Source organism: Lampetra fluviatilis, chromosome 27 (genome assembly GCF_964198595.1).
Source record: "Lampetra fluviatilis chromosome 27, kcLamFluv1.1, whole genome shotgun sequence".
Lineage (NCBI taxonomy): Eukaryota > Metazoa > Chordata > Hyperoartia > Petromyzontiformes > Petromyzontidae > Lampetra > Lampetra fluviatilis.
In genome coordinates this window covers 4,287,224-4,312,487 of record NC_136301.1, presented here as the reverse complement: position 1 = coordinate 4,312,487, position 25,264 = coordinate 4,287,224, and the positions used below count along the sequence as shown (strand labels likewise).

Sequence of the window (25,264 nt, the reverse complement as noted above, 5' to 3'; positions counted from 1 at the left end):
TGTATAATGTAGTGTATAGTGTAGTAGTGTATAGTGTATGGTAGTGTATAGTAGTGTATAGTGTAGTAGTGTATAGTGTATAGTGTAGTGTATAGTGTAGTGTAGTAGTGTATAGTGTAGTAGTGTATAGTGTAGTGTATAGTGTAGTAGTATAGTGTAGTAGTGTATAGTGTAGTAGTGTATAGTGTAGTAGTATAGTGTATAGTGTAGTAGTGTATAGTATAGTGTAGTGTATAGTAGTGTATAGTGTAGTGTCTAATGTAGTGTAGTATTGTGTAGTGTAGTGTAGTAGTGTATAGTGTAGTAGTGTATAGTGTATGGTAGTGTATAGTAGTGTATAGTGTAGTGTAGTAGTGTATAGTGTAGTGTATAGTGTAGTGTAGTAGTGTATAGTGTAGTAGTGTATAGTGTAGTGTATAGTGTAGTAGTATAGTGTATAGTGTAGTAGTGTATAGTATAGTGTAGTGTATAGTAGTGTATAGTGTAGTGTCTAATGTAGTGTAGTATTGTATAGTGTAGTAGTGTATAGTGTAGTAGTGCTGGAGTCTGTCGCTAGGAAGAGGGAGGTGTAGACCGCCACGACTCAACACGCCGCCGCCGCCGCCGCGACCCTCACCAGGACAAGCGAGCTGAGAGGCGAAGGGACATCCTAGACCCGCCGATGCAGGATAACCTCGCGTGTAGGATAACCTCGCGTGCAGGATAACCTCGCGTGCAGGATAACCTCGTGTGCAGGATAACCTCGCGTGCAGGATAACCTCGCGAGCAGGATAACCTCGCGTGCAGGATAACCTCGTGTGCAGGATAACCTCGTGTGCAGGATAACCTCGCGTGCAGGATAACCTCGTGTGCAGGATAACCTCGTGAGCAGGATAACCTCGCGTGCAGGATAACCTCGCGTGCATGATAACCTCGTGTGCAGGATAACCTCGCGTGCAGGATAACCTCGTGTGCAGGATAACCTCGTGTGCAGGATAACCTCGCGTGCAGGATAACCTCGCGTGCAGGATAACCTCGCGTGCAGGATAACCTCGTGTGCAGGATAACCTCGCGAGCAGGATAACCTCGTGAGCAGGATAACCTCGCGTGCAGGATAACCTCGCGTGCAGGATAACCTCGCGTGCAGGATAACCTCGTGTGCAGGATAACCTCGCGTGCAGGATAACCTCGCGTGCAGGATAACCTCGCGTGCAGGATAACCTCGTGAGCAGGATAATCTCGCGTGCAGGATAACCTCACGTGCAGGATAACCTCGTGAGCAGGATAACCTCGCGTGCAGGATAACCTCGTGAGCAGGATAACCTCGTGTGCAGGATAACCTCGTGAGCAGGATAACCTCGCGTGCAGGATAACCTCGTGTGCATGTGCGACGTGGAGTCGCCAAAGTGACGGAAGCGAAACGACGTGAAATAAAGTCGAGCAATATTCTTGGTTTTTTTCGGTAAAGTCACGTAGGTAACCAGTAGATATATACGGGGTCGGATCTCTTGGATCTATACGGGATCGGATCTCTTGGAATGTCTCATTTACTTGATACAGCTATCGTGCTGTGACGGTTCCACCTGAAGACGGAAGCTTGTGTTGCCTCCGAAACGTCGTGATTTTATTTAATTTTTATTTTACTTTTATTAATTTTAATTTTATTTTTTTACCTACGTGACTTTACCGAAAAAAAAACAAGAATATGAATCCTTGCAGTCACGAAAGCTTCAAATCTAGAAGAAAAAAAGTAGAGCAAGTGAAGAAAATAGGAATCCGTGCAGAAGCAAACGCGTCCACATGACCGATCGAACATATCGCAGGAATTAATAAATAGATATCACAAAATGAATTCCCTGGAGCGTGAATCTGCTCGGGAAAGATTATTGTTTAGACCGATCATAGTACAATTATACAAGCTTACGTTACTTTTGTTCTAATATATAAAGAGACAAAGATACATTTGTCCAAGCCACTTGCACGTGAAGATATCACAAAGCATGTCAGTGTAACATCAAACTGTAGTTTAGAAATGTGCGTCTGTATGCGTCTGTCACACTTACCCTCATAGGTGCTCGCTAATAACACTTGCCCCTGGAGTCCGTTAAAGCTATACAGGGGATCATTGTCACATGTATACAGGCAGTAGTGAGACAAGACGGAAGGAGGATGGAGTGGGATGATGATGATGGTGGCTGGTTGAGAGAGTGGAGGAGGCACCAAACCATCTGTGTGTGTGTGGATTGATAATTGCGTGAAGGCATCGAGAGAGGGAGGGAGGGAGAGCGAGCGAGCGAGCGGGTGGCCAGGGCAAGGGGGAGTGGGGCTCCAAGAGAGCTTGCTACTCCGTGCTTGGGAAACATCGGCGGTGGTGGTGGTGGGAGAACTACTTCCCGGTCTGTGGGAGCGGTGGTGCAGCGGTTGCCCCCAACAATCTGTTGTCCTTGCGCTTCGTGCGCGCGGCTGCATGAGAGGCGGGGAGGAATGTGTGAGATGGAATAACCTGGGAATGTTAGAGAGGCCATGCGCACAATGGGGCCCTTTAATCTGGGGAGCGCAGTGATTGCAGCCAAGACTCTCGCTGTGTCAGAGCAGCACGACTCCACGTGGTTATTGTGTGTGGGGAGGGGGGAGCGGTGGTATAGTGGTTAGCGCGCTTGGTTACTGTATTGTGTGTGTGGAGCGGTGGGATAGTGGTTAGCGCACTGCGTTATGAATCAGGCGCACCGATTTTCCGCTGACAGCCAACACCAGTGACGATTATTTGAACCGGTCCTGGGCCTCCCCTAGGTCGGCTCAGCCTCAAACTAGTAACCCAGTGTGGTGTGTAAACATCGCCGCTGGGGAGACAAAGGCGGCCGGGCGTGGTGCTGGCCAACCCACCCCATCATGTGCCGTGCCGCCCTTCGTAGGTGCTCCTAGTTAACAGCACTTGCCCTAACAGTTCGTCAAAGGCTATACGGGAAACTTTGTTGTTGTCTGTGTGTGTGTGGTTGAATTCTATATCAGGTGTCAGTCACCATGGATTCATGTCGCTAATCCCAAGCGTCTCTCTCACACACACACATTGTCCTCCAAGCCTTTAGCACAAACACCACCCCTCCCTTCTCCCACACACACACACGCGCGCAACCACGCGACTATAATTTAACTGCAGTATTATGAAGATGACGGCACAGTGCGTGCCTTGGCAGCCTAGATTTAGGACAACTTTAACGCATTCTTTAATAACAACGTGGCCGTCAAGGCAAGTGTGTGAGTGTGATGTGTATTAAAATACATATAAAATTGGAAGTTTTTATTTTGGTAAAGTCCTACCCAGCGGTGTGCTGTACTGTAAGGCTGTAGCCATGGAGTCAACATTGGGGGGGGGGGGGGGACCAAATCTTCCAGGGGGTCTGGGCCCCCCCCCCCCCCAGAAAAAATAAATCTAAATTTGAAAACTAATTTCCTGCCTAAAATATTAAAACATTCACTAACACATGGGATAGATTTTTTTTTTATCTTTTACAATAATGTCTAATAGTGTCTTGTATTACATTGCTCTGTGTTTACTTTTTGACCTTTTCTTGTTTCATTGTATGTAATAGCAGAGATTAGGGATTCATAAAGTACAACCATAACCACAATCATAAAAACAGAAATCTATTTTATAGCAAAATATTGGGGGGGACATTTTGAGCATATTTGAATATTGCGGGGGGGAGGGGAGTCCCCCCCCCCCCAATCTATATCATAATTACGGCTTTGCTCTACAGCGAGTGGTAACACAGCAATCATTTGATTGGCAGTGTGTGTGGGCGTATCACCCAACTTGTGCAGCACTGATCATCTCGCCACCGTGGGGCGAGGAGATGTTAACTGCCTCGCCTGATGCACAGGAGGTCGTGGGTTCGATCCCCGACCCTGGCGCCTGCTGCTGCTGCTGTATATTTGGAGTTTGCGTGTCTCTCTCTCTCTCATCATCACGGTGGCTAGGAGATGTTAACTGCCTCGCCTGGTGCACAGGAGTTCGTGGGTTCGATCCCCGACCCTGGCGCCTGCTGCTGCTGTATATTTGGAGTTTGCGTGTCTCTCTCTCATCATCATCATCGCGGTGGCTAGGAGATGTTGACTACCTCGCCAGGTGTGCAGGAGGTCGTGGGTTCGATCCCCGACCCTGGCGCCTGCTGCTGCTGTATACAATATACCTCCAGTTTTTCCCCTCCACGTGTGGAATCAACATCACGCGTTCAGAATATTTGGCTGCTGCTGCTATCAATTTCCACACGACGGTGATCAACTTTCGTTGAGCTATCATTTGCGATGACCAGGTCGCTTCTGAAAAAGAGTCACTATACAACTTGGTGGGGGTGCCTTACCCTGGTCAAATAAACAAGAGTTTCACAAAGTTTTGATTTTGTTCTGCTGACGGCAAACCGAAACGAAATGCATCCGGGGAGTCGAAATGTCTTCTCCTCGGGGTTGGGAGTGCCGCGTCACCGTTAGGATGTAAGGAATTGTAATCCGAATCGGGATTTCGTGTCGGGATTGTGGATAATGACCTTTCAGTGACCGTGAATTTCATCTGCCACAGGGAGGAGTGCCGAACCGTTCAAGTTCAAGTTCATTTATTAGGTATAACCCTGTGAGCCATGCGGCTCTTAAGTCGGGTGCAACCGCAACAAACAAAACATGAACGCAGAACATCTTAAAGCGACGACACGTAACAGAAACATCATGGAATAAACCAGCAAATATGAAGAAAAAAACGTATTAAACCGTGCTACCGGTTGATAATAACCAGGCTCTCGGCGAGTGAGCTTACAGGTGCCCCTCGATCTGTGCGGTGGTCGTAGTCCAATCAATCAAGCAGCGAACCTTTATTTTTACAGCGCTATTTCGTGAAAAAATATGCACTTCAAAGTGCTGTGCAGATGAAAGAAAACTGTTTGAAAAGACTGAAACCGCAGGAACAATAAAAGCAATTTCCGTACAAACTAAATTGCATTATAATAAATTGCTATCGAAGGCATATTAACAAAAAAGGTAACACTATAAAATAATGTTAAGTGAAAGCAACTTTTAAAAGATACGTTTTTAGATTTAACTTAAAATTGCTTAGTAGTAGATGCTACTACTAAGCAATGCGTTACAAAAAAGGGGGAGGGGGGGGCGCACAAAGCGAAACCGCACGAGGAGCCAGCTGCCTGCCAAGTAGCACACAGTACACACAGTACACACACAGTACACACACACAGTACACACACAGTACACACACACAGTACACACACAGTACACACACAGTACAAACAGTACACACACAGTACACACACAGTACACACACAGTACACACAGTACACACACAGTACACACAGAACACACACAGTACACACACAGTACACACAGTACACACACACAGTACACACACAGTACACACAGTACACACAGTACACACACAGTACACACAGTACACATAGTACACACGGAGTACACACAGTACACACACAGTACACACACAGTACACACAGTACACACACAGTACACACAGTACACACAAAGTACACACAGTACACACACAGTACACACACAGTACACACACAGTACACACAGAGTACACAGAGTACACACGCAGTACACACACAGTACACACAGTACACACACAGTACACACAGTACACACACAGTACACACACAGTACACACAGAGTACACAGCGTACACACACAGTACACACAGTACACACACAATACACACAGTACACACAGAGTACACAGAGTACACACGCAGTACACACACAGTACACACACAGTACACACAGTACACACACAGTACACACATAGTACACACATAGTACACACACAGTACACACACAGTACACAAAGTACACACGGAGTACACACAGTACACACAGAGTACACACACAGTACACACACAGTACACACAGAGTACACACAGTACACACAGAGTACACACAGTACACACAGTACACAAAGTACACACAGAGTACACACACAGTACACACACAGTACACAGAGTACACACACAGTACACACAGCACACACAGAGTACACACACAGTACACACAGCACACACAGAGTACACACACAGTATACAGAGTACACACAGTACACATAGTACACAGTACACACATAGTACACACAGTACACACACAGTACACACACAGTACACACAGAGTACACACACAGTACACACAGAGTACACACAGTACACAGAGTACACACAGTACACAGAGTACACAGAGTACACACAGTACACAGTACACACAGAGTACACACAGTACACAGAGTACACACAGTACACAGAGTACACATAGTACACACAGAGTACACACAGTACACAGTACACACACAACCGCGAGAACTGATGTTGACCCATCCACCACCACCCACCAAAGACAAAGATCTCCCGTATAGCCTTAGCAGACTGTTGGGGCAAGTGCTGTTAGCGAGCACCAATGAAGGCCGGCACAGCACACGAGGGGGGTGGGTGGCCAACACCACGCTCGACCGCCTTTGTCTCCCCAGCTGCGATGTTTACACATCGCACCAGGTACTACATTTGAAGCTGAGTCGACCTAGGGGAGGCCCAGGACCAGTTTTAGATAATCGTCACTGGGTGTTGGCCGTGAGCGGGAATCGAACTCGGGTCGCTAGGTTTGTAGCGCAGCGTAGCGCTAACCGCTACACCACCGCTCCACACCGACCCACCACCACCACCCACCACCACCACCCCCAACCACCACCCACCACCACCACTCACCACCACCCCCACTCATGCACCACCACCCACCAACACTACCCACCATCACCACCCCCAACCACCACCCACCACCACCACTCACCACCACCCCCACTCATGCACCACCACCCACCAACACCACCCACCATCACCACCCCCCACCACCACCCACCACCACCACTCACCACCACCCCCCCCCCCCCCCGCAAGATTTTCGGACCGGGGAGTTGCGAATCGCGGGGAAATAAATAAATATTGCGAAGCATTAGCAATTTTTAACAATTTTATTTTAAACCGCGTACCGCCGGCGTACCGCCAAATACGTTCATATGAGTGAATTTAAACCCGCATAGAAGCGAATTTTGGCATGAGCCGCGATTACGCGAAAATCACATAAACGGAACCCGCGTAAATCGAGGGAAACGTGTACAAGACTTCTGCTGTGGTCGCGAGGCGGCTGAGAGTGGGGGGGGGGATTTTTGACACTTGGTATCGGCCCAGCTTTTGAGATATGCCACTTTCTTAAACCTAGTTTCAGTTCGCCCCGTATCTGCCTTCCGGGCGTAAATCTGACACTGGATAGATGTTGACACGTTTCGGTAGGCAGATTATCTGTGTGTGTGCGCGTGTGCGCGTGGTATTTTTGGCACAGTTGGGGGCACAGGTGGTGCATCAGCCAGTCATCTCGGTCAGTCGACCCGTGGCACCTGCTGGGTCTGCCCCGTGACCTCCTGCCAGCGGGCGTTCGACACTTCACGTGGCCTCAAGGTGCACATGGCCTGGCACAAGCGTCGTGGTGACATCACCGCCACTTAGTGGCGAATGGCGGTTGTTGTTGTTGTGGTATTCTGCTCACGGCCAACACCAGTGACGATTATCTGAACCGGTCCTGGGCCTCCCCTAGGTCGACTCAGCCCGAAATGAGTACCTGGTGCGGTGTGTAAACATCGCCACTGGGGAGACAAAGGCGGTCGGGCGTGGTGTTGGCCACCCACCGCCTCGTGTGCCGTTCCGGCCTTCATAGGTGCTGCTCGCTAACAGCACTTGCCCCTACAGTCTGTTAAGGCTATACGGGGGATCTTTGTCTTTGTGGTATTCTTATGTTCAACTGCTTCGTGCGGCCAGATTGCTTGAACTCGGTCACACAAATGCGAAGCGCTATTCTCGGAAGTTGTTTTGGTTGTGAGTTGCATTGACTTTGTTTACAACTACAAAAATAACAATCACCAATTTGGACATATCGGCTCTACAGTTAGCGGAGTTGAATTTCGATCTGAAGCCTTGAATTCTTAGAATTCTTAGGCGCCACGGTGATCTCTCTCTCTCACTGGCCTATTTTTTATCCGTGTGATGTGAAGAAGGCCCATTTCACGAAACGTCGCCTATTGTACACATTTATTTTATGACGAATGTGTTCAGGTTGTAAATTGTGTTTGGGCACCACTGCTGCCAACTCAGTATCGAGCAGGAACCACGAGATGGCAGTCGACGTTCACGGTTATGGATATACGCCCAGTGCAGATGAACTAATATATAAATAACACAAAATTAGCATAATTTTGTGGCATAATCATTATTTTAAGATATCACTCGCCACTGATGTTCGCTGAAGTTTATCGAGCTGAAGTTCATCGCACAGTGTGCTAACCACTGAGCCACCGCTCCTCGCCTCTATGACTATTGTGCAATAACTGCCATGATTAATACTAATCTATATAATTATTGTTTACATTGTAACACTGCTCCACAAGTGGACTAACCCTTAGTTGAGCGAAGCCAACCCACCCCCAACATCCCCCCAGCCCTCCCTCGCCCCCCCCAGGCCCCCCCCCTCCTTGCACCCCCCTCTCCTTGCCCCCCCCCCCTCTCCTTGCCCCCCCCCTCTCCTTGACCTCCCCCCTCTCCTTGACCCCCCCCCCCCCAATCTCGCACTCTCTTCCCCTAGCGGCCCTGGGCTTGCGCCAGGCACCCGCACCGCCCCTCCCCTCGCCCCCTCGCCCCCCTCACTCATCCCCCTCCGGGGAGTGGGTAGCGAGGGGGGGGGGGCTCGATCACGTGGTGGTAATTCGACACATCACACATTCGTTGTAATTAGTCCACGGTTGGCTACGTACGGTGCGAAAGAAGTTCAACACGCAACTAAATAAAGCTCCTTTTAATCGGCGAGTTCAAGACCCTTTTCGCGACTGAATTCAACATCAAACTGCCGTGGGGCCGTCCATAAATGACGTCACGCGATTTTGGACGATTTTTGACCCCCCCCCCTCGTCACACGGCGTCACAAAAACTCAGACTCCCCCTCAAATATGACGTCACAAAGCTCTGCCTCCCCCAAATAAAACATGCTTCAAATCGCGTTAAACTATTGTCATTGTAGTGCGTATTTAATGTGGCGCTGCACTCTGATGTTGTAGGAGAAAACATTTATTAAAACGCCTATATAATTAAGTAGAACGTGTTGTCTATATTTATTTAAAGTTGCACATTTTGATGTGACGTCACATTTCTCAACACCCCCCCCCTCGTCACACATCGTCACAAATGTCTAACCCCCCCCCCCCCCCTAGGTGCGCTGAGATAATCGAGTGACGTTGCCTCATCAGCCCACTCCGCGCTCTCGATACCGGCCGGTCACATGACCCTACTGATAGACAACAGGCGATGGGCCAGAGCCGTGCTCTCGGGGTACATGGAGAATCGGGGCGACCGGCCCGGGCCCCGCGCTTTTGGAGGGGGGGGGGGCGCGCTTCGACACCACGGTGTCAGATGTGATAGTTTGAAGGCGTAGGGTAGACCCCCCCCCCCACCCCGCTGCCCCCACTATGGACGGCCCTGGCGATGGCAAGATGTGTTGCATTGTTTGGTCCATAATATCTGTTTGTGATTTTTTTCCACCAATATATGAGACCAACAACAAATATCATTCCCTAGAATGGGGGTCACACTCCCGATTCATTTGTCATATTGGCCTGGGTGCTTTTAACATCTGAATGATTATTATTATATCTTGAAAATCTTCAGAGAAATCATTTTTGTGTTGTCGTTGTTGGAAAGTTCATCACAAGAATTTCCACGATTGAATTCAGTCGTGGGACATACGACGAGCACGTGACCTGACCCAATAACAAATAGGGGCCATTACATTGGCTTCGAACCCCCCCCCCACCCCCCCCACGTGTTAAGGTAAACGGTTCAAACATTTCAATCTTCTAAGACTTCGCGAGCGCATCCTCCTCTCTAACGAGGAGCAGGCAATTTTTGGGCCTCCTCTTCCACGCCGACCAAACGTCTGGCCCAGAGCTCCCTCTCGTTGACAACCTTCCGCCAGCGGGCGCGTGAACGAGGTTTTCTTTTGTTTCTGGAACGCCGCAAGGGCTGAGCCTTTGTCCCTTTACAACGAAACACGTGGACGCGCGCGCGCGCGTGCGCGTGCACACGCGGACGCGCGCGCGCGCGCATTCTCGTGTCAAGGGGGGCACCTAAGTCAACAGCAACTTGACCCTGCGCACACAGAGTAAAGAAATACTGCGACCCATCACGCATCCACCCGTACGCGCAGAGTTGTACCCGGTACAATGGCTGCAGCGTCGTGTTGCACGCGTCTGCCCACACTCGGGAACAATGGCTCGTGTGCCTGCGACACTGCGCCTGTAGGCAGCGGCGCAGCAATACAGACAACGCCGTCTTCCTGAGCCTCCGCGGACTCGCCGTGTCTGCCTCTCCCCTCTCGTTTCACTCCACTCTCCTCCACGCACACTCCTACCTCTCATCTCACTCTACTCCGTTCCACGCACTCTCCTACTTCTCCCCTCTCATCTAACTTTATTCCACTCTACACACTCTCCTACCTCTCTCATCTCAATCTACTCCGCTCCACGCACTCTCCTATCTCTCCCTCCACTCACCTCCACGCACTCTCCTACCTCTCCCCTCTCATCTCCCTCTACTCCCCTCCACGCACTCCCTTACCTCTCCTCTCTCATCTCCCTCCACGAACTCTCCTACCTTTCCCCTCTCATCTAATTCTACTCCCCTCCACGCACTCTCCTACCTCTCCTCTCTCATCTCACTCCACTCCCCTCCACGAAGTCTCCTACCCCTCCCCTCTCATCTGCCTCCACTCCCCTCCACGCACTCTCCTCCCCAGGAACTCAAGGCCTTCTCCTGTGGAAGACCGCAGTCAACCGGTCAGTGAGAAGAAGGTCGCTCATTCTACCCTCAAACGTCACAGCGATTTCCTTGCTCGCAGAAGCATTGATCCATTTGGTGTCCATCTTCCGATTGCAGACCTGTGTCAGCGGTGGGAATTCCACGTGTCCCAAATGGACACGGTACATTGATCCGTATCAGTTAGGCAACCAAACCGCTGTCGAAATCGCGCGAATTTGATCGTCGCCCTCGGCGGCTGCTTTGTCCACATCTGAGCAAGTAGATGCGTTTGCGCGGGTCAACCGAGGATTGCAACGATCCGGTCGCGTTTGTTTGCGCGAATGCGTCAAGGCGATGAAATCCGTCGCTTGCAAATCGCCGAGCGGGTCGGCGCTTCGGAGAGCCGAGGCCGTCGCTGTCACGAGCAACCGGTTGCAGAGACGTGTCTGCGTTGCGCGCAACCGATTGCTCGGGCGTCGACGCTGTCTGGATAATTCTAAGGGTGACGACGAAAACTGCAACGAGCAGACGACAGAAGGAAGGGAAGCGGCTCGGACGAGACGGTAACGCGAAACATTCACGAAAATAAATCGGCAATTTAATCGAAACGCGACCAAGAATTCCATCAACGTGGGAGGGACGGGGTTTGCGGGGTGGGGGGTGTTTAATTGGTACAGTGCAACGAGTTTGTAAATATGAAGTGGTGGCTCCCACTGGGTTAAATAAAGGACGTGTATTGTGTATCTGCAGGCGTGGAGCGGTGGCGCAGTGGTTTCGCGCACTGCACAAATTGCACCCGTTGGCCTGAGCTGGATTCCCGGCTAAGGCTATGACATCCATGGTGAGTTACATCTGTACCAGGCCTCGTCCATTCCCTCTCTCTCTCTCTGTCTTCTTTTATCTGAGCCGCTCTGCCCAGCGTAGCGAAGTTTTGTTTAAAGGGAGAGAGAACTGGAAGCAGCCCCTAACAACTCAGCAGTGTAATTGTTTTGATTTAAAGCTTTCATGACTGCAGGGATTCATCTTCTTGGTTCTTTCGGTAAAGTCACGTAGAATGGAAATAATAAAATAATAAAAATAAAACATACTAAAATAATTCTCACGACGTTTCGGCCACAACGCAAGCAGCCGTCTCAGGTGGAGAACAGGTCTGTCGAGAAGACATACAAAATAAAACATAAAATAATTCTCACGACGTTTCGGCCACAACGCAAGCAGCCGTCCTCAGGTGGAGAACAGGTATGTCGAGAAGACATACAGACCTGTTCTCCACCTGAGGACGGCTGCTTGCGCTGTGGCCGAAAACGTCGTGAGAATTATTTTATTATGTTTTATTTTTATTATTTTATTATTTCCATTCTACGTGACTTTACCGAAAGAACCAAGAAGATGAACTCAGCAGTGGATGGACTAAAGGGGATTGTAAATTATCATGGTGGGGCGAGCACAATTTCATTATTGTTGGATCAATCTCGTACAGGACTGGGGTTGTTTGGGTTTTTTTTTTGTCCCTGTACCTTTTTAACAAATTAAATTGAATGGAATGCATTTTGCGTCGCCAGGGGTATGCGTATAGATTGAGCCAAATTCCTGTAACTATTATTTATATGGCTGTCCCATGATGTGGTGTAATTGGCCCGAAAGGCAATTAGGCAGGAGTGCCACAGATGGGCACGCATCACTCACCGGGACATCTCATGATCACCATCATGTCACGATTTCACAAACCTCAGCAAGATTTTTGTGCCTGGGCAAAGTGACAAAGATAAAGATCTCCCGTATAGCCTTAACTGTAGGGGCAAGTGCTGTTAGCGAGCACCTATGAAGGCCGGAACGGTACACGAGGGGGTGGGTGGCCAGCACCACGCCCGACCGCCTTTGTCTCCCCATTGGCTGCTGCGGTACAGCAAAATCAGTTGTTGTACTGTACGTATATGTGCCCCTCCACCCCACCCGACCCCAGACACACTTTCCTGACCCAGCAACGTGGTGAACTATGGTCAAGTAGACCCTCTCCCACCACCCCAATGATTAGCACGGTGTGGGGAGGCCCTCATCCAGCAGTGGATGGACTCAATGGCTCTGCACGTGCTATTAGCGAGCGCCTATTAAGGCTCGGCAACGGCGCGCAAGCGTGGACGCGTGGGTCAGCCACCTTTGGCCACCCCAATGTGCCGACTGTTTTATGCACACCCGCACCAGGTACTAATTTGAGGCTGAGTAGACCTAGGGGAAGGAAGCCCAGTTCCGGGTTCAGATATCACGAGGGGGTAGAACTCGGAGCCGGGTTCTACGTAATTGCAGTGCGCTAACCACTGCGCCACCGCTCCCCACACACAAAGATCCCCCATATAGCCTTAACAGACTGTAGGGGCAAGTGCTGTTAGCGAGCACCTATGAAGGCCGGAACGGTACACGAGGGGGTGGATGGCCAGCACCACGCCCGGCCGCCTTTGTCTCCCTAGCGGCGATGTTTACACACCGCACCGGGTACTCATTTGAGACTGAGTCGACCTAGGGGAGGCCAAGGACCGGTACAGATAATCGCCACTGCATGGTGTTGGCCGTGAGCGGGATTCGAACTCGGGTCGCCGGGTTCGTAGCGCAGCGCGCTACCCGCGACACCACCGCTCCCCACACACACAGACACACACAGACACACACGCACACATACACATACACACACAGACACAGATAAAGATCCCCCGGAAAGCCTTAAGAGACTGTAGGGGCAAGTGCCGTTAGCGAGCACCTATGAAGGCCGGAACGGTACACGAGGGGGTGGGTGGCCAGCACCATGCCCGACCGCCTTTGTCTCCCCAGTGGCGATGTTTACACACCATACCAGGTACTAATTTCAGGCTGAGTCGACCTAGGGGAGGCCCAGGACCGGTTCAGATAATCGTCACTGGTGTTGGCCGTGAGCGGGAATTGAACCCGGGTCGCTAGGTTCATAGCGCAGCGCGCTAACCGCTACACCACCGCTCCCCACACACACCTACACACACAGACACACGCACACACACAGACACACAGACACACGCACACACTTTAATCGGAACGCCGGATCTCTGTTTTCGTGCGTGCGAGGTGTACATTTACATTGAGCAGGTGCTCACCTCAAGAGAGGCCGGAGGGGAAAGTTCTGTTCGCGATCACCTATTAGTGCCGGAACGGAGCCCCTGATGGGGAGGGGCAGGAGAGTGCGTGGGGTGGAGTGAGATGAGAGGGGAGAGGTAGGAGAGTGCGTGGAGGGGAGTGGAGTGAGATGAGAGGGGAGAGGTAGGGGAGTGTGTGGAGGGAGTGGAGTGAGATGAGAGGGGAGAGGTAGGAGAGTGCGTGGAGGGGAGTGAGATGAGAGGGGAGAGGTAGGAGAGTGCGTGGAGGGGAGTGAGATGAGAGGGGAGAGGTAGGAGAGTGCGTGGAGTGGAGTGAGATGAGAGGGGAGAGGTAGGAGAGTGCGTGGAGGGGAGTAGAGTGAGATGAGAGGGGAGAGGTAGGAGAGTGCGTGGAGGGGAGTAGAGTGAGATGAGAGGGGAGAGGTAGGAGAGTGCGTGGAGGGGTGTGGAGTGAGGGGAGAGGTAGGAGAGTGCGTGGAGGGGAGTGGAGTGAGATAAGAGGGGAGAGGTAGGGGAGTGCGTGGAGGGAGTGGAGTGAGATGAGAGGGGAGAGGTAGGAGAGTGCGTGGAGGGGAGTAGAGTGAGATGAAAGGGGAGAGGTAGGAGAGTGCGTGGAGGGGAGTGGAGTGAGATGAGAGGGGAGAGGTAGGAGAATGCATGGCGTGGAGTGAGATGAGAGGGGAGAGGTAGGAGAGTGCGTGGAGGGGAGTGGAATGGGATGAGAGGGGAGAGGTAGGAGAGTGCGTGGAGTGGAGTGGGATGAGAGGGGAGAGGTAGGAGAGTGCGTGGAGGGGAGTGGAGTGAGGTGAGAGGGTAGAGGTAGGAGAGTGCGTGGAAGGGAGTGGAGTGGGATGAGAGGGGAGAGGTAGGAGAGTGCGTGGAGGGGAGTGGAGTGAGGTGAGAGGTCGGAGAGTGCGTGGAGCTGAGTGGATTGAGGTGAGAGAGGTAGGAGGGCCCGGGGGGGAGGTGTGGACATAACCACGCCTTTGTCTCCCAAGGGCCGATGTTTTACAACACCGCACCGGATACTAATTGACGGCTGCGAGCAATGACGTTGTGGTTATGGTCAGGAGTCGTCCCTACACCTCGACGCGGAGTCGAACTCAGGTGGCCGGATTCGTAGCAACGCAATGCGTTGCAGACCACTTCACCACAGCCCCGCCCGCCCTCCCCACAACAGTGGCTGCACTCGCTCCATCGCAAGAGGTTCACGGTTCGAATTCCAGCGGCCGCCCTGGTTATTGCCGGGCGCTGGATGTGCCGGCTACTCGGTTCACGTTCAAGATCCCGTGACTTCGTTGGAAAACAGTGGGACCATTGTGTCCAGGAATAACCTTGGCAAATGATTCGATTGGACTGTTGTGCGTATCTATGGAACACCTTTTTTTGTTGTCAGTATCAAAAGGATGTGAGAACCAAAATAATATTTTTTTTATTTATAACCCGATTAAACAACGTCACACCCCGCACACCCCCATTCGCCCCCCCCCTTCCACTGCGAAAACCTGGCAGGACCCTCCTGAAAGAATGGTTCATGCCACTCAAGTGAGGCTTTCCCTGGGTAAGTGTCAACATAGAGTGGTAATAATGCTGCATAAACCATCCACATCAAGAGGGGGGGGGGGGGAGCGGTGGCGCAGTGGTTAGCTCTCACTTTCGTTCCGAACTCGGGCCACTTGAGTTCAGTTCTAAGGGGCACGGCTAACGACAGTGGCGAGTGGATATCTAAACCGGCATTGGGCTGTCCCGTCTCCCCCCCCCTGTAATTGCCCAGCGTGGTGAAGTATGGTCAAACAAAAACAACAACAACCCCATGACCGACACGACACGGGGAGGCCTTCCAACCGAGCAGTGAATTGACAAAGGCCTGTTCATTCACACTCTGTCTTCTCGACAGACCTATTCTTCACCTGAGGACGGCTGCTTGCGTTGTGGCCGAAACGTCGTGAGAATTATTTTATCATGTTTTATTTTTATTATTTTATTATTTCCATTCTACGTGACTTTACCGAAAGAACCAAGAAGAAAAAAGGCCTGTACGTTATTATGATTGTTGTCGTTATCGTTATTGATGAACGCGTGTGAATGTGGAAGATAGTCAAGAATAATGACGCTGTGGCATCCAAGCAACATGGGTCCGACAGGACGACCATCGATGCGATGGTGGAGCCAGGATTTTCAGGTAGAGGGGGGGGGGCAACCCCTCCAGCAATGAAGAATGATAGAGGAGTTGTGAGTAAGCAAGGAGTTGTTAGTAAGTCAGGACTTGTCCCTTGCTTTCTATTCGACGCGTGTGCGGCGATGGCGCAGCCATCGATCGAGGGTCGAATTCGAACCGCGTCGTGTGATCGGCATCGCGCTCGCTGAAGGTGTTGATGCCTTCAGGGAAGTCGTGAACTGTAGACGCAACTGCGCACAATTATGTGAGTCACTTATAACTGATAGGACTATTGTCCTATCATCTCATAGAGTCCCTGGCACGTAATAATATGCTACACAGTGGCAGTGGGGGTCGCAAAAAGCCGATTTATTACTAATAACCCCCAATGATCCGATCCGATCAAAATTAGGGATTTCGATCGGATCATTGGGGGGGGGGAGCACGTGCCACCCACCCCCCCACTGGCTCCGCCAGTGCATCGACGATATGGAGCGGACGAAATAGCAGGAACCGGGGAGGAGGCCTTCATCCAGCAGTGGAACGATCACGGCCACGACATTAAACGCACGTGTGCACCGCATTCTTGGGATCACAGGACGCGCACCGAATGTGTGCCCGGTGTCAATAAGAAGTTGTGCAGATCTGGTCTCACACAACAACAACAACAACCGCCATACGCCACTAAGTGTCGGTCACGTCGCCACGGCGCTCGTGCCAGGCTAGGTGCACGTTAAGACCACGTGAAGTTGTCAAACGCCCGCTGGGAGGAGGTCACGGGACAGACACGGGCCGACTGACTGAGACGGCCGGCCAATGCATCATCTGTGTCCCCTACTGTGCCACGCACAAGCACGCACCTGCAGGATCATAAGAGGCACTCAGAACTTTTGATTTAAACACGTGGTTGGGGTGGGGGGTGAAGTCTTCTAATCTGGAGAATACGAATATTTCTCGACACGTGTCGAGTCGTTTCAGCATTAAAATGGTGCAGTGTATCCAACTTCTTTCGCACCGCATGTAGCCAACCATGCTAATCGGAGGTGCGTACAAACGTCAGCACTGGGAAGACAAAGGCGGCCGGGCGCGATGCTGGTCACACTACCACCACCATGTGCACGAAGCGCGTACATCCCTTTGGTATATCCGCTACTGGACGAGTGCCTCGTCTGCAATGTTTGGCATCTAGCGTTTTTTTTAAATTCTCTCTCATTCCCCCATCTCATTCACTCATTCCTTCTGACCCTGGCCAGCTCCTTCCCTCTCTCCGTCCTCCGTTCACTCCTTTTTTTTACGATCAGAGGAAACAAGAAGATGCTCGGTGTATTCGGCACTTTGCTTCGTTCATCATTTCGGTTTTTTTTTATGCTTTGCTTTACGTAACCCCCCCCCCCCATTTTTAAATGAAAGATTTAACAAAAAATTTTTCGCTCTGCTCTCCTTACCCCATCCCTCTCTCTCTACCCCCTCTCTGCCCCCCCCTCTCTCTGTACCCCCTCTCTTCCTACTCCATGTCGCTCTCTCTCTCTCGCCATTCCTTCCTCTCCTCCTCTCTATCCTCCTCAGCACTGCGCCGTTCTCCCCTCTCCGCCTCCCTCCATCCCTGCTCCTCATTCCTCTCTCCTACCTCTCTCACACTCATCTCACACTCATCTCCCGCTCATCTCCCACTCCTTCCTATCCCCTGCTCTCCCACCATCCATCTTCCCTTCTTTCTCCCTCCAACTCCCCATCCTCTCCCACCATCCATCTCTCGCCCCTGCCACCCACCGCTCTCCCCTCTCTCCACCTCCCTCTCCTCCGTCTCCCCATCTCACCCATCCCTCTCGTCCTTCGCTCTCCACCCCCCTCTACCCTCTCTCTCCCCTCTCCTCCGTCTCCCCATCTCACACCCTCTCACCCCATCCCTCCCATATTCTCGCCCCCCCGCCGCCGCCACCACGGCTTCTCAGTCATCCCTCCCTCTCGCTCACAGCAACAGTTCCATGGGCAACAGGATCCCGAGCAGACAGCCAGCATAGCTGGCGAGACGACACGACGCACACACACAGCTCGCGAGCCCCGACTGTGGGCTTAGCTCTCCCACCCTCCCTCTCTGTTTCTTCCTCCCTCTCTCACTCTCTCTCTCTCCCCTTTTCTCTCTCGCTCTCTCCTCTCCGTCTTAGCGCACGCTGTTGCTTGCTGCTCACAATACTACAACGGCATCAGCAGCATCGGCAGTTTATAGCACCAGCAGCAGCAGTAGCAGCTAAATATACAGCAGTGGCGGCAGCAGCTGTAGCTAAAGCAATCGCAGCAACAGCGTTATTAACAGGAGCAGCAGCAGCAGCAGCAGGAGAAGCATCTACAGCAATAATAGCAGCGGCAATATCAGCAGCGGCAGCGGCGTCTGCAACAGGCGACACGGGGCGACAGCAGCGGCGAGACCATTTGCTTTGGATGTGCCAGGCCAACTGTCCACATGATCAGCTCGGTGTGCGTCTCCACGTACCGGGGCCGCCCTGGGGGCAACAAGCCCTTTAGCAAGGCGGTGCTCAAGGTAAGGCGACGATTGTCATCATCATCCTCCTCCTCCGGCGTGTGCACGTGCAGCACTTGCCCCCAAACCGTCTGCGAAGGCTATACGGGGGATCTTTGTCTTTGTACGCGTGCGTGCGTGAGTGGCATTCATAGGTGGTGGGCTCGCTAACAGCACTTGCCCCCAACAGTATGTTAAGGCTATACGGGGGATCTTTGGCTTTGTGCGTGTACGTGCGTGAGTGGTGCGCTCGCTTACTGCACTTGCCCCCGCAGTCTGTTAAAGGCTACACGGGGGATCTTTGTCTTTGTACGTGTGTGAGTGGCCTTCATAGGTGGTGCGCTCACTAACAGCACTTGCCCCCACAGTCTGCTAAAGGCTATACGGGGGATCTTTGTCTTTGAAGGGTAGCGGTAGTGTAGCGGTTAGCGCGCTGCGCTCCGTAAGCCGGACACCCGAGTTCGATTCCCCGGTCCTGGGCGTCCCCTAGGTCGACTCAGCCTCAAACGAGTACCTGACGTGGTGTGTAAACGGCACCATTGGGGGAGACAAAGGCGGCCGGGCGTGGCGCTGGCCACCCACCCCCCTCATGTGCCGTGCCGGCCTTCATAGGTGCTCGCTAGCAGCACTTGCCCCAACAGTCTGTTGCAGGCTACACGGTGGGATCTTTGCGAATAGAAATCCTTATTATGCGTGGCCATGTGAGTGTGTGCATGGAAATGCGTGAGTGTTGTGTGCGTGTGTGCCAATATGCCTGTACGCGTTGTTGTGTGTGCGTCGTAAGGAGGAAGGTACGCTCCGCGCATTGTAGTCAATTAGCGCACTGCGCTAAGAATTCAATTCCCGGCTAACATCCGGGGCGATTATCCTGAGCTCATCCTGAGCGGCCCCATCCGCTCGGTCGACGGAGTACCTGTTGCAATTGTGCAAACATTAGCGCTGGGAAGACAAAGGCGGCCGGGCGTGGTGCTAACCTCACCACCCTCCCCCCCCTCGTCTTGTGCGCCGTGCCGGCCTTCATGTGGGCTCGCTAACAACCCTTGGCCCCCTGCAATCTGTTGCAGGCGAGACCGCCCGTTGCGCAGTGCACGACCTCGGATCGCTGGGTTCAATTTGTCGACCCCGGCTCACGGCAGTGGCGAATAATCTGAACCGCTCGTGGGCCTCCCCTAGGTCGACTCGGCCTTAAATAAGGGCCCGAGGGAGATAAAGGCGGCCGGGCGTGGAGCTGACAACGTCCATGGCCGACCTGAATAGGTTCTCGCAAGCAGCCCTTTGTCTGGGTGTACTGTGTGTGTCTGTGATTATTGTACATGTATGTTGTGCAACATGTAACAGCACGTGGATGTGTCTGCCATGTATGTGTGTGCGCGCGCGTGCACGTATTGTGGGCAGAGCGGTTCGCGCTACGTTGCGCTACGAACCCTGCGACCGGAGTTCGATTCGCGCTCACGGTCACCAAAACTAGTGACGATTCATCTGAACCGGGCATGGACCTCCCCTGGGTCGACTCAGCCTCAAATGAATACCTGTTGCCGTGTGTAAACATCGCCACCGGGGAGACAAACGCGGCCCAGCGTGGTGCTGGCCACCCACCCCCTCGTGTGCCGTTCCGGCCTTCGTAGGTGCTCGCTAACAGCACTTGCCCCAACAGTCTGTTATTGGCAACACGGGGGATCTTTGTCTTTGTATGCGCTAGTACACCGAGCCTGGCACGAAGCGCTGTTGTGACGTCACCGTCGCTTACTGACGAATGGCGACTGATGGCAAGCACGCGCACAACGCACACACACACACGTGCACACACACGTGCACACACGTGCACACGCACGTACACACGTGTGCGTGTGTGTCTGTGCGTGATCTGTGTAATGCATTTGGGGAGCGGTAGGGTTAGCGGTTAGCGCAGCGCTGCGAACCCAGCGCCCCCGAGTTCGATTCCCGCTCACGGCCACCAACACCGAGTGACGATTATCTGAACCGGTCATGGGCCTCCCCCCCACCCCCGCTCTAGGTCAACTCAGCCTCAAATGAGTACCTGGCGCGGTGTGTAAACATCGCCGCCGGGGAGACAAAGGCGGTCGGGCGTGGTGTAGCGCCACCCACGCCCTCGTGTGCCTTGACCGGCCTTCACAGCAGCACGCTAGCAGCACTTGCCCCAAAAGGTCTGTTGAGGCTATACCGGGGCGGTGGAATCTTTGTCTTGTCCCTCCGTAATGCACGCGCACACCGCTTATGTCCGTGTGTAATTATAGCCCTGCCCCCCCCCAGCATCTCCCCACCCCCCATGGTGGAGCCCCCCCCCCCGCCACCACCAGCCCCCCCCCACTCACGACACCTGCAGCCCCCCCCCACCTCCACCCCCCTCCCCCCAGCCAATCTCCGGGCAATGAGAACGCTGGGAACAGGCTCCTATTGGTTGTTGTTGTTGTTGTTATATCACCACACCAGCAAGCCCGCAGTGTCCGTCCGCCCCTCCAGGCAGGCAGCCAGCCGGCCGGCCAGCCAGCAAAACTTTTGCTCGAATTCAGCTCAATCAAGCGCAAGGGCAGAATTGTAATCGGCTAAAATGTCTTGCCAGGGTCACTTGAGAGCCCTGTTCCACCCGCTGGTGGCAGCCACCTGGAACTCAAACCCAGGGGGGGTCGGTGGCTGACGGCTGCGGTGCTCTGAACTTGCGAGTGGCCTCACCCCCAGTCCGACGCAGGTTGCAATGGACAGCGGATTTCTGTGCCGATACACGGGGGGCCCGGGGTGAAGGGAGGGAGCGTGGGTGGGGGAAAGGTAGAGGGGAGGTGGGGGGGGGAAAGGTGGGGGGGGGGGGAAGGTGGGGGGGAGGTGGGGGGGGGAAGGTGGGGGGAAGGTGGGGTGGGGGAGGTGGGGGGAAAGGTGGGGGGGAAGGTGGGGGGGGGGAGGTGGGGGGGGGGGAGGTGGGGAGGGGGTAACGGTGAGGGGGGGAAAGGTGGGGGGGAAGGTGGGGGGGGGAGGTGGGGGGGGAAAGGTGGGGGGGGAAAGGTGGAGGGGGAGGTGGGGGGGTAGGTGGTGAGGAGGGGAAGGTGGGGGGGGAGGTGGGGGGGGAAGGTGGAGGGGGGGAAGGTGGGGGGGTAGTAGGGGGGGGGAAGTTGGGGGGGGGGAGGTGGGGGGGGAGGTGGGGGGGGAAGGTGGGGGGGAAGTAGGGGGGGGGAAGTTGGGGTGGGGGAGGTGGGGGGGGGGGAAGGTGGGGAGGGGGGAAAGGTGAGGGGGGGAAAGGTGGGGGGGGAAAGGTGGGGGGGAAGGTGGGGGGGGAAAGGTGGGGGGGAAGTGGGAGGGGGGAAGGTGGGGGGGAAGGTGGGGGGGGGGAAGATGGAGGGGGGGAAGGTGGGGGGGGGGAAGGTGTGGGGGGAGGTGGGAGGGGGGAAGGTGGGGGGGAAAGGTGGAGGGGGGGAGGTGGGGGGGAAGGTGGGGGGGGGGGAAAGATGGAGGGGGGGAAGGTGGGGGGGAAGGTGGGGGGGAAGGTGGGGGGGGGGAAAGGTGGGGGGGGACGCAAGCACGCACGACCCCTAATTCAACGCTGCGTGATGCGGGTGACGTCATCGCGCGGTATGTTGCGCGGTGACGTCACGGCCGCGCACGTGCCACGCGCGCGCGGGACCAGCCAGCCAGCAAAACTTGTTTTCTATTAATAGTTTTTTTTAGTTCGATCGCGTAAATATAAATTTGTCGTTAAAAACTTGTTTTCTAATTCGTGTAGTATCATGATGACGATGCATCGTATGAGTTTATGATCATGCGTTCATTATTGCGTATGGGGCCGTCCATAAATGACGTCACGCACCTGGGGGGGTGGGGGGGTCAGACTATTGTGACGATGTGTGACGAGGGGGGGGGCGGTTGATAAATGTGACGTCACATCAAAATGCGCAACTTTAAATAAATATAGAATTGTTATAACAACACTCCTACAACATCAGAGTGCAGCGCCACATTAAATACACACTAATGACAAGCGATTTGAAGCATGTTTTATTTTCCAAATGGAAATATAGTTTTGGGAGGGGGGGGGGCAGAGCTTTGTGACGTCATATTTGAGGGGGGAGGGGTCTGACTTTTTGTGACGCCGTGTGACGAGGGGGGTGGTCAAAAATCGTCCAAAATCGCGTGACGTCATTTATGGACGGCCCCTATGTGTGTACGTGAGTGTGTATGTGTCTATGCCTTGGTGTGTGTGTGTGATATCCATCATCATGACGATTCCGTATGTTTACCCAGGCAAGCCTGTTTCTCACTCAGATGGGTCCTGTTACATTTGAGATGTTCAGCTGTGAATGGAAAGCTTGGCTCCGTGTGAAAACCCAACATACATACATACTATTAGGTTTTTTCGGTAAAGTCACGTAGGTAAAAAATTAAAATTAATAAAAGTAAAATAAAATAAAAATCCACCACGTTTCGGAGGCAACACAAGCTTCCGTCTTCAGGTGGAACCGTCACAGCCACGACAGCTGTATCACGTAAATGAGAGATTACAAGAGCTACCACTCCGTATATATAATGGTTGAAGAGGGGAAGGGCCAAGTACGGCACACTTTTTATTACTATACATGCGCTGGGACAACACGCTCAAATATCCGCACAGATGGATTCAATAATCCATTGCTTTAATGGCACCTGCCAACCGACCATATCTGTCCTGATTATGATCTTTTTATCACAGCAGCAGCAATGGTAATAATAATGGTTCTGAGGATAATGACACTGCTGGTGGTGGTGGTGATGATGATGATGTTACAGAAATGTGGTGATAATGAAATGGATTCAAGGATCAATTCGCCGTTGTTTCCACCTCCTGGATGGGCAGTCGCCCATTCGAAACAGGCTGAGGCCTGCGTAGCTGCTTGGAGGCTGTTTGTCTTTGTACGTAGAGCCACCAGTCCGGTGACCAGCATCCGAAACGGTCCTGGGCCTCCCCTAGGTCGACTCGGCCTCGAATGAGTACCTGGCGCGGTGTATAGAACGGCAGAATTGGCGAGACAAAGGCGGCCGGGCGTGGTGATGATGGCCACCCCACGGCCGGTCTTTGTAGGACCTCGCTAACAGCACTTGCCCGAAAAGTTTCCGTTTAGGCTTTAAGGGGCCGTTCATAAATGACGTCACGCACCTAGGGGGAGGGAGGGGGGGTCAGACATTTGTGACGATGTGTGACGAGGAGGGGGGGGGGGTTGAGAATTGTGAGTATGGGTCATTGTACAGTGCAGGTGTGGGTCGTTGTACAGTGCAGGTGTGGGTCGTTGTACAGTGTGGGTCTTTGTACAGTATAGGTGTGGGCCGTTGTACAGTGTAGGTGTGTGTTGTACAGTGTAGGTGTGGGTCGTTGTACAGTGCCGGTGTGGGTCGTTGTACAGTGTGGGTCTTTGTACAGTATAGGTGTGGGCCGTTGTACAGTGTAGGTGTGTGTTGTACAGTGTAGGTGTGGGTCGTTGTACAGTGCAGGTGTGGGACAGTGTACAGTGCAGGTGTGGGACGGTGTACAGTGTAGGTGTGGGTCGGTGTACAGTGTAGGTGTGGGTCGTTGTACAGTGTAGGTGTGGGTCGTTGTACAGTGCGGGTCGTTGTACAGTGTAGGTGTGAGTCGTTGTACAGTGTAGGCTGCCACTGCTGGATTATAATGGCCTACATTTGACAATGTGATGACCGGTGATTGATCGCTGCCGGCACCTCTATTTCAGAAATTATTTTGACATCCCGGTCCAGATTTTGTTTCATTCCGTCTTCACTCTGGTGGTGTGTACGATGTTGCGTGTGATGTGCGTGGTACTGTGTGTGGTGGTGTGGTGGTATGGTGGTATGGTGGGGTGGTGGTGTGGTGGTATGGTGGTGTGGTGGGGCACCGGTTAGTGGTGACGCAGTGGTTGACCTTGCGACCCGAGTTCAATTCTCGCTCACGACCAATAACAGTGGCGAATATTTGAACCGGTCCTGGGCCTTCCCTAAGTCGACTCAGCCTTAAATGAGTACCCAGAGCAGTGTGTAAACATAGGCGGCCGGGCATGGTGCTGGTAACACTCCCCTGGCCTTTATAGGTGCTGCTCGCTAACAGCACGTTCCCTAACAGCCTCTTAAAGGTCATATGGTTGAACTTTGCGTTCGGTGTTAGTGTGTTGGTGTGTGTTGTGTCAAGATCGGCCTCTGTGGAGGAGGCTCGTGAAGGACGCTACTGGGCAGTTGGAGGCAGTCGCCCTCCAGCAACAACGGAGGGCGGAGGAGCGACGCTCACAACAACGAGCGGAGCGCCGGGTGGCTAAAGCACAGCAAGTTGGCACAGTAGGGGGCACAGGTGGTGCATCAGCCAGTCATCTCGGTCATCTCAGTCAGTCGACCCGTGGCACCTGCTAGGTCTGCCCCGTGACCTCCTGCCAGCGGGCGTTCGACACTTCACGCGGTAGCCTCAAGGTGCACATGGCCTGGCACAAGCGTCGTGGTGACGTCACCGCCACTTAGTGGCGAATGGAGGTTGTTGTTGTGTTTGGTGTGTGTGTGTGCTCGCTTCTAACACTTGCCCCAACAGTCTGTTAAGGCTATACGGGGGATTTTTGTCTTTTGACGTGTGTGTCTGTCCTTTTTGG

The 25,264-nt window shown here is 53.0% G+C and overlaps 1 protein-coding gene across 1 annotated transcript in view; it reads left to right on the top strand.

Moving 5' to 3' along the window:
• The first annotated feature begins 18,122 nt into the window (after window positions 1–18,122).
• The window catches only part of LOC144942314 (voltage-gated potassium channel KCNC1-like), a 68,898-nt gene continuing 61,756 nt past the window's right edge, over window positions 18,123–25,264 (top strand). Inside the window, exon 1 of the mRNA XM_078869100.1 lies at window positions 18,123–18,683. Coding sequence (XP_078725226.1) covers window positions 18,606–18,683 — 78 coding nt within the window. The 5' untranslated portion in view covers window positions 18,123–18,605. The remainder of the gene's footprint in view (window positions 18,684–25,264) is intronic.